Consider the following 8,645-nt stretch of genomic DNA (forward strand, 5'->3'; position numbering starts at 1 on the left):
GAGCTGAAGGTCCTCCCACGGGCTGTGACCCCCAGCCAGCTGGGGATGTTAATGTGGAGGGTGCTGAGAGAGACCCCTCCCCAGATCCCCCCTCCCCAGATCCCCCAGGGCTTTGCTTCCCATCAGCCTGCAGCTGGTGAACTCTGGCTTGGAGCCAGTGCTCCAGGAAAGGCGAGTGCCAGGGCTAGAATTCTAAAGGGTTCTCAGAGGGGCCAAGGTTTGGGAGCAGGTGTAAGATGCCCCTCCATGGGTGGCTTTGAGCCAGGCTGGGACAAGCCCACCTCACCCTGAGAAGACCCTGTGACCCTGTGCCAGGATGACCAGGCAGGTCCAGGCCACAGCAGGCAGGAGATGGTGGCAGATCACGTTCATGCCATGGTACATCCCAAGTTCTCACCATGTCTTTAAGAAAAACAAGAAAAATTACAGGTAGGTACAAAACCCCAACAAACCAACCATTTATTCATCTTATATTCCCATTTGAAATGGAGGAAACCACATGCACCTGCCGGGTGCCTGGCTCGGTTGGAGTCCCCTTCTGTGGCTGGCACAGCACCAGTCTGTGCCCTGTGACATCACTTCAGTCCAGCTGAGCATCACCACCAGCCACCACACACCCGTGTGCCCCACGATGCACACTCTCACACAGGAACATCTTACTCATGGAAAAATAGATCTGTACATTCACTCTGTGCTCTTTTTGGGTCTTACATAAATTAGAAGCTCCTTTTGGGGAAAAGGCCTGTCTCTAGACACAGCCCAGCAGCTGGGCTGGAAATGCAGCATGGCCCTGCTGTCCCACATCCTCTTCTCATTGAGGGCCTTCTGGGGCCAGGTGAAGCTCCACAATGTTCCCATCTTCTCTCAGCAGGTGCCACATTGAGAAGCTGCTACACAAAGGGGGTCTCACCCAGCCCACAGGACAGGGGGCACCTTCCTCACGGTGCAAGCAGTGAGAGGGAAGACCCCAGAGCTGGGATCTGTCCAGACACAGGTGACACAGACGTGCTGCTCCTCTGCCCAGTCGGGAGGTGGGTGACAGCAGGAGACCTGCTGGGCTCTCACAGCGGGGCTTGAAATTCTCTTCCCCTTTGCATCTGTTCAGGCTTTGAAACAGCCCCAGTCCCTGCGGCTCCAGGTGGAGGTAGGAATCCAGCAAGGGAAGTCACAGTTTGCAATAACCTACTGGAGCCAAAATGTTGGCTCTGAACACCTCGGTGCTGGCAGCCACCCGCACACACGAGCATGCCCCTGCGAGGGTCGGAGTTCCACACGCTGCATGGGGCAGCAGCTTCCAGGTACAGCTGCAGGCAAAGTTTCCTGTCAAGGAGCCCAGCTCAGGGCTGGCCCTGAGGGGCTTCTCAGACCCTGGCTCATCCAGGACTCCTACAGCTCCTTGTCCCTGTTGAGCACCTCCTCTTCCTTCCAGCCGCTGGAGTTCTTCCCAAACTTGTACACCAGCCGTCGCCCATCCACTCTCTCCAAGATCTCTCGTTTGTAGTAATATCTGCAGGAGATGGAGGTGGAATCAGGGCTCTGGATGCAGCCCCAGGCACTGAGGAGCTGCTGGAGGCCTGGTGGGCTGAGCCAGCTGTGTGGGGCAGGTGCCCCCAGGACAAAGCAGGGCACTTACCGCATGGCTCTGCTCAGCTTCTCGTAGGTCATGCTGCTGTTTTTCTTCTTCTGGCCCCAGAGCTGAGCCACTGCCTCTGAGCGCAGGAACTTGAAGACCCCTTCCCGCCGGTCCTCCCACTTCATTAGCCCCTCATTCAGCTCGGGGTGGATCAGGATGTCCCGGATGAACTCCCACAGGTGGGTACCTCTTGGGGCTGAAAGAGGAGATTGAGCTGTAAAGGAGGGAGGCTCCTGCAGGTCCTTGTACTTTGGATCTCCCTAAACGCCCCTGCCAAGGCCCATGGCCCTTCCTCCCATCACCCCCACGAAGCCAAGAGCCAAGGGCTGAAGGGTTCACATACAGTGCTTGCTCTTCCTGTTCTCCAGGCAGTCTCTGCTCTCCTTGCTGAGTTTTCGGGGCCGTCCCCGTTTCCGCTTGCCGTGTTTGCTGTCCCCTTTTTTGCTGCCTGAAAAGTGCTCTGTGCACACAGAGAGGGGCACATGTCAGGCTGGCCAGTGCATGCTGGGCCACAGCCTCCCCCTCCCTGTCCTCCTGGGGACCAGAAGTGCCCTCTTTTCAGGCCCAGGTACCAGGGAAATACCCCCTGAGAACAAGGTCGCCCCATTCCCTCCAGCCTCATTCCACCCTCATCCCTGACAGTATGCTTAGGGCAGCATGCTGTTCCTTCCCCAAACCCTACTGCTTCCTTGCATTCCTGGTAATTCCCAGTACCATCACCAGCTGGGATCAATACCAAACACTCATTTCTGTGCCCAGGATCTCTGGCTGCAGTCTTCACCCACCTGCCACCACCCACCCCTTTCCCCCAGTATGACCACTGCCCAGCTATCCCAGTCCTGCCCTTCACCCTGCTCAGTGGAGAGAAACAGAAGCAGAGCACTCAGGGAAACAGACCTTTCCCTCCCTCCCAGTGTGAGGATGGGTGTTCAGGTGTTGTCCCTAGATCACTGCCAGGTAGGATGTGCAGAACTGCCTGGGACCCAGCCCTCTCCTCCCAGCTCCTGTGTGGAAGCTAACAACTCACCATCAGGGAAGAGCTTTGATTCTGCAGGGTCAAGGTCGAGGTCACTTCCACCGGAGTCCTGAGAGTTGGGGCTGTGGGACATCACAGGCCCTGAGAGGCAAAGGATCAGGGCTCAGACCGCTGAGCATCTGGAGACTTTTCTCCTGGTTCCCACCACTTCCCCCACCACCAGAGTGCTGCAAGACCCAAACCCACCCTTGTCAAAACACTGACCTGAGACATCAGAGCTGCCTGGGGACATGGCACCCGGCAAGCAGGTGAAGTCTGTGAAAGGGTTTGTGGGCTTTAAGTCCTCCAGGGAGTCCTTGGCACAGGGATTTCCCAGCTCTGGAAGGGGCAGAGAAGGGAAGAAGGGATTAGCCTTGCTGCCATCGGTATGTGATCCCTGGGAAAAAGGCTGGGCCAGGGCCCCTCTCTTACCCAGGTGGCTGGAGTTCAGGAAGGTCTGGGAAGTCGCATCCTCTTTTTCCAGCAAATCAATGATCCAGTTCAGCTCATCAGAGGCTACAGGGGTGAAGGACTGGGATTAGCAATGCCTCTTCCATTTGAAGGGGAATAGTGCACACTGGGAGCTGAGCCCAGCCGTGCCTGGACTCTGGTCTGTGCCCCCACACCCTCCCACACAGCCCCTGCAGTGCCTGGGAAGCAGGGGATGCTGGGCTAGTGGAGAGCTCTCAGCCTCATTCCTCAAGCTGCCAGGCCTGCAGATGGAGGAGACTTTGGTTCACTCACTGATCTCGTGCAGGCGGTCGTAGAGCTCGTCCCCGAGGGGCCCAAAGATGAGGCGCATCTGGTCCCTGCTGCAGTGGCAGAGCGTGTGCCCATCCATGTTGCAGCAGGAGAAGTCGATGGAGCTGGCGTCGTACTTGTTCTTCTCCACATGGTAGCTGATCCACTCCAGCACCTGCACCTTGGTCCAGAAGTACGGGAGCTCGCTGAACCACTCCGGCTTGTCTGCAAGGGATGGAGAGCAGGGCTCAGAGCAGGCCGTGCCGGCACCGTGTGCCTCGTGTGGGCTGCCGGTGGCCACTAGACACCTGCTCTGGTCCAGTGGCGATCCTGCGGGGCACAGCAGGGCCCACACTTGAAGAGCTGTAGGACTAAAGGGTCCTTAGCGCCCTGCCCTGCAGACAGCAGTGACCCCGCACTGCCCGCACCGCTGGTTTCGGTGCCATTTGTCCTGTTGGTGCTGCTCTGCTGGGGTTTCTCATGCCCCCCTGAGCACCATCACATGATGGGCCCCCATCACCAGGATTATACTTCCAAACTCCAGCTCCTGGTGAGCCCTGGCAGCCTGTCCCCTGGCCTGTGCTGCGGGAGGAGGACAATGATTCCCCCATCTCCTGTATAAGTTACACGTGCTCCCAGCAGCCGTACCTAGGGCCACCCAGGGTCTCCTCCCACAGCCTTTTGGCCTTTCCCTGGGGAAACTGAGGCATGGTAGAAGCTGCTGACCTGTCCCAGTGGGACAAGGACCTTACAGTGCTCTTCCTAGCCAGCGGCACTGCCTCACAACTGCCCTACTGCCACTCCCCTGTCCTACCTGTGCTCTGTGTGGGGGGCTGGCTGGCGGGGAGGCTCAGCCCCAGGCTGCTGTCATCCCCGAGGTGTCCCAGCATGTCCAAGGTTGGCTGCACCTCGTCCGGCTGGTACATGGCACTGATGTAGTTAGAGAAGATGTTGCTGATCTCACACGATCCTGCCATGGAGCTCTGTGCCGAGAGATGACAGTGAGCCCCAGCCCTGTGCAGGCAGGGGGACCCAGGCCTGCAGCACCTGCAGCACCCCAGAGTCAGGCTGGGTGAGGTTGGGCCGTCCCTCCCTCCACCCATCGTTGCCTCTCAGGTCACTTCTGCAGAAATATCCACCCAGCACCTGCTGGTTGGGGCTGGGGCCTGACTCACCACCTCCTCAGGGGCCAGGAGAGAGGGAGGCTGAGCCGGAGCGAGCTGGGGACGTGGCGTCACTGTGCTTGTGAAAAGCCCTGTCCCCAGCAGCCTGGCCTCACCCTGCTGGCAGCCAGCAAGAGGTGACAGCAAGAAGGTGGCTGGCAGAGAACAGCAACACACAGCCCCTCGGTGCGTGGGGGCTACGGGCACTTGGCCACTCCTGAGCCCCATGGCACAGCCAGCTGCCCCGCTGCCCACCGCTGGACTTCAGCACCAGCGGCTCCAGTCCTCTCAACCAGTCGCCATAAGCACATCCCAAAAACTGCAGCCAGGACAGGACCAAGCCCCTGCCCGGCCCTCACAAAAAGCCAAATCGTGCTGTCTGCTTTATAAACCCTGGGGGCTGGAGGGAGCTGCCGTCCCGCTGGCCCCCGAAGGGCATCAGCTGCGGTGGGAGAGCAAACGTGGAGCGAGAAAAGACCAAAGCGCATCCCCCGGTGAGAGCGAAGGTGCACGGGGAGGAGAGCAAAGCAGCTGTCCTGGCCTCAGGGACGTCACCAGGCCTCGGCAAAAAAAAGCTTTGGTACCTTCTGTGATGGCAACTCCAGGAGCGGCGGGTAATCCAGAGAGGAGCAAGGGGAGACGGAGGCCAGGCTGGCCGCTAGCCACTGCTCATGGGCCCCGGGAGGCTGGTGCCGATGGGCAAGCCCTGCCCGTGCCTCTGCTTTTATAGCTTGGGCGGCGTAACAATCTGGCAGCCCGAGGGGAATTCCAGCCCCAAACGTTCATGCTCCCAGATCCAGGTGATTTGCATAATATGAACCACCGGGTCCCAGCCCTGAGCTGCCTTGCCGGGAAATCTGGGTTGGCCAGTTTAATCATTGTCAGAGCCCGTGCCCCACCGGTGCCCAGAGTTTCACCCACACTGCCTTCATGGGCTGTTTTCTTTGCTGCCATTTGCCAGGCTTATGTTTGTTTGCTCACAGCAGCAGGTTCGCTCAGCTCCTGCAGCCAAAAACACCCTGGGGTCAGAGCAGGCCCTGGGGCCTATGGATCCCTGCCTGGGGTTTGCCCGCAGCGAGGGAGCCAGGACACTGCCCCTGGCCACTGCCCCTGGCCACTGCCCCCAGCAGCCCCCAGGCCTGGTGGGCAGCCCAGCCCTGGTAGTCAGCAGGGGTGTGTGGGTGCCCTGGCCATGCTTGGGGCCCAGGCTGGGACTGGCACAAAGCAGGCAGAGGGTCTCAGTGACAAAGCAGGACACGCGCTGGGGACAGGACACGCGCTGGGGACAGGGCTCAGGTGGGGACAGTGGTCTTTGTGGGGGTGGAGCAGAGACCATGCAAGTGCCCGAGAATCGCTGCTCTGTCTGTCAGAATGGGTCGGGTTTTGCCTGGGGGAGGTCTGGGACAGGCTGCAGAGCTGGGACAGCCCATCCCTGCCGTGTCACACGCGCCTGGCACAGACAGACAGGCACACTCACCAGGGCAAGTGCCAAGGGACAAGGCAGGGTTGTGGGATGCATTTGGGGAATTACCTGTGGTGGCTCTTGCCCCTCTGGCTTTGGGCAGGGGTACCTGGGGCCCTTTTGAGGTCTGTTACTGCTGGGTTTAGCCCTGTGCTGGCAAGGGAGGCCAGGCCAGTCCCAGCCACAGCTGGGCACCTCTTTGCCTGGTTCTGGTACTTTGCCGAGCCAGCCACATCCATGCCCCATCGGGCTGAGGCAATGCTGGGCACTTGGGAGCAGGGCAGACCCTGGCATCACACAGCCACCTCCTTGTCACTTCAGGGCCCTTATCACTTCAAACCATCTCCTGTGACACCACAGTGGTGACAGACTGTTTCAAACATGGATCCTGCACCTTGGCACGAGGACCAGCAAGGGCAGGGGGGCTCATGTCCTGTCCCCCTTGTCACATCCCCCAGCCCCGAGGCAGGCAGGGCCCGTGTGCCAACCAGGAGGCACCGGGTCCCAGCAGCTGATCACCTACCCCAGCTTCATTCCTCCGCAGCACAGTCACGAGTGCTTGGTGCTGCCAGGCCCTTTTGTTTCCTGGACACGCATCCCACAGGGACATCCCCGTGCCAGGGAGCAGCCCTGTCTGTCAGTGCCACAGGGCAAGCCAGGGCCACCAGGGTGGGCAGACACAGAGCCTGAACATGCATCCTGCCAGGGACTGAGCCCAGGGCTCCCCCGTGCCTGGGGACCCAGCTGCCCACTGGGGAAACCTGCCTGTGGTTGGAAACCTGCCCCTGGGGAAGGCTTTTCCACCCACCGCTGCAATGCTGGTGTCCCTGCAGCAGGGTGGGACGTGCCCACATTGTGCCAGCCCCTGGGCCACAAGCCAAGCGGTGATGAGGTGGCCATGTGGCATTTGGGAGTCTCCTGCCCGAGCCACGCGCAGCCCACCCGCAGCTCTTCCCATCGCAGGGAATCTGGGGGCTGCCTGACAGGGCTGTCTGGCACAGACCACCCTGAGCACCCCTTTCCCAGGTCCCCCTTCCCTGCAGGCTGACAGTGGCACTGAGGGAGGCACCACAGCCAGTCCGTGTGCCCCGGCAATGCCACCCCCCGTGAGAGAGCTGCTCTCAGTGGGTGATACCCTCAGCCTCTGATGTGTGCCTGGCATGACAGGAGCCCTCCAGGTCCTTCTGTGACGCAGCCTGCCCCTTCCTTCCCCTGGGGTTTGGGAATCAGGAGGCCAGTGGATCTGAGCAATCCTCCCCAAGCCCCTGCGGGTACCCTCCAGCTTTCCTGCCTGCAGGAATGCCCTTCCTGCCCCTTTGCCCACTGATGTGCCACAACCTGGGCCCTATAATGGGCCCTGGGGAGATCGCCATGGGCAACACTCCCTGGAGATGCTGAAGCACTGTGCTGGGAGCTTGGGAGGGCATAAGCCTCTCCTGAGGTGTCCCCATGGACTCCCCAGAGCCACAGGGCACAGCAAGGTGCAGAATGGTGCCCATGGGACCCTCCCCTGCCCAGGAGCAGCCGCAGCCCTGATGGCTCTGAGCAACTCCACCTTGAGCATGAGGATGGGTGGCACAGGGCTGCCAGCATCTCATCGCCAGAGCTGGTACCTCCCAGGGCTGTGTCCCTGCTGTCCCCTTGCTGCTAGCCCAAGCTCCCAGTGCACCTTCAGGCACGTGGGGTGCATGGCACAGGGTGCTGCCAGCCCAGGCTTGGCATCTTGCTGCAGCAAGAAAGAGGTGGCCATGAGTGTGGAGTGACATGGTGACTGGCAAGAAAAAGCGTCTGTGGTGCCACGAGTGGCTGAGACGCCAGGTGGGAGCAGGATGCTGCGGTGTCACCTGCCCTGCCAGGGGTAGTTGGGCCCATGACACCCCCAGGTGTGTAACCCAAGGCAGCACCATGGTGGCTGTTGGTACGGAGGCTCACGCACAGGCGACAGCCATGTCACAGGCTGAGGGTGATGCAGGGCATGGTGCTGGGGGCTGGGATACCCCTGGGCACTGCCAGCCCCGAGACACCTCAGAGCTGCCTGCCACTGCTCAGCACCAGCCCTGCAGGTGTGTTTGAAACCCAGGCTGCAGCCCCAGGTTCTCAGAGTAGGGGGTGCCCAGGCAGGGGGCAGGGTTTGCGTGGGAGTGATGGCATCTGGGGGTCAGCATGGGCACAGCCCCGAGGCTGGCAGCTCCCGCTCAGCTGCTCTGTCTGACCAGTTCAACCAGTGCCGGCTGGCTGGAAAAGAGAAAATGGAAGCTGCAGGAGCTGAGCCCGGCCCTGAGGGGTTGCGGGTACAGGTCGCTGTCCCCCTCCCCACCCTGGAGGGCACCACCACACACTGGCACCGTGTCACACATCCCCCCACTGCAACCCACCCTGGCAAGGCCCCTGCCGGCCTCACCTCCCAGCATCTCCCCCAAAATCTCCCACCAGCAGGACCCTGCACTCTCCCGACATCCCCCATCCCACAGGGCCCTGCACTGCACCCCCTTCTCCCCAGCGCCCCCCAGCATCTCCCCCCACCCCCTCAGGACCCCGAACCTCCCTAGAATCTCCCCCCACCCCCGGCAGGACCCCGAAGCCCCCCCCATCATCTCCCCGCACCCCCGGCAGGACCCCGAGCCCCCCCCC

The 8,645-nt window shown here is 61.0% G+C and overlaps 1 protein-coding gene across 1 annotated transcript; it reads right to left on the reverse strand.

The window, feature by feature from the left end:
• Positions 1 to 434: 434 nt before the first annotated feature.
• LOC121672318 (ETS-related transcription factor Elf-3-like) lies at positions 435 to 5,332 on the reverse strand. Its single transcript, XM_042044928.1, has 9 exons — positions 5,137 to 5,332; positions 4,204 to 4,372; positions 3,393 to 3,614; positions 3,081 to 3,164; positions 2,874 to 2,987; positions 2,661 to 2,750; positions 1,977 to 2,093; positions 1,634 to 1,829; positions 435 to 1,507 (listed from the first exon to the last, which is right to left on the reverse strand). Exons 2-9 carry the CDS (start codon positions 4,364 to 4,366, stop codon positions 1,387 to 1,389), a joined length of 1,107 nt encoding a protein of 368 aa, XP_041900862.1. The 5' UTR covers positions 4,367 to 4,372; positions 5,137 to 5,332; the 3' UTR covers positions 435 to 1,386.
• Between the last annotated feature and the right edge of the window lie 3,313 nt (positions 5,333 to 8,645).

Source organism: Corvus kubaryi, unplaced genomic scaffold (genome assembly GCF_017639235.1).
Source record: "Corvus kubaryi isolate FWS band 111438036 unplaced genomic scaffold, C.kubaryi_AGA036_p1.0 49276, whole genome shotgun sequence".
Lineage (NCBI taxonomy): Eukaryota > Metazoa > Chordata > Aves > Passeriformes > Corvidae > Corvus > Corvus kubaryi.

Excerpts from the sequence above, each read along its gene's own strand:
- LOC121672318 (XM_042044928.1), bottom strand. The coding sequence starts at position 4,366 with ATGGCAGGATCGTGTGAGATCAGCAACATCTTCTCTAACTACATCAGT. Across the intron at positions 3,165-3,392 it reads CGACCGCCTGCACGAGATCA|CCTCTGATGAGCTGAACTGG; the intron begins GTGAGTGAACCA and ends TCACCCCTGTAG. Across the intron at positions 2,094-2,660 it reads ATCAAAGCTCTTCCCTGATG|AGCACTTTTCAGGCAGCAAA; the intron begins GTGAGTTGTTAG and ends CTGTGTGCACAG.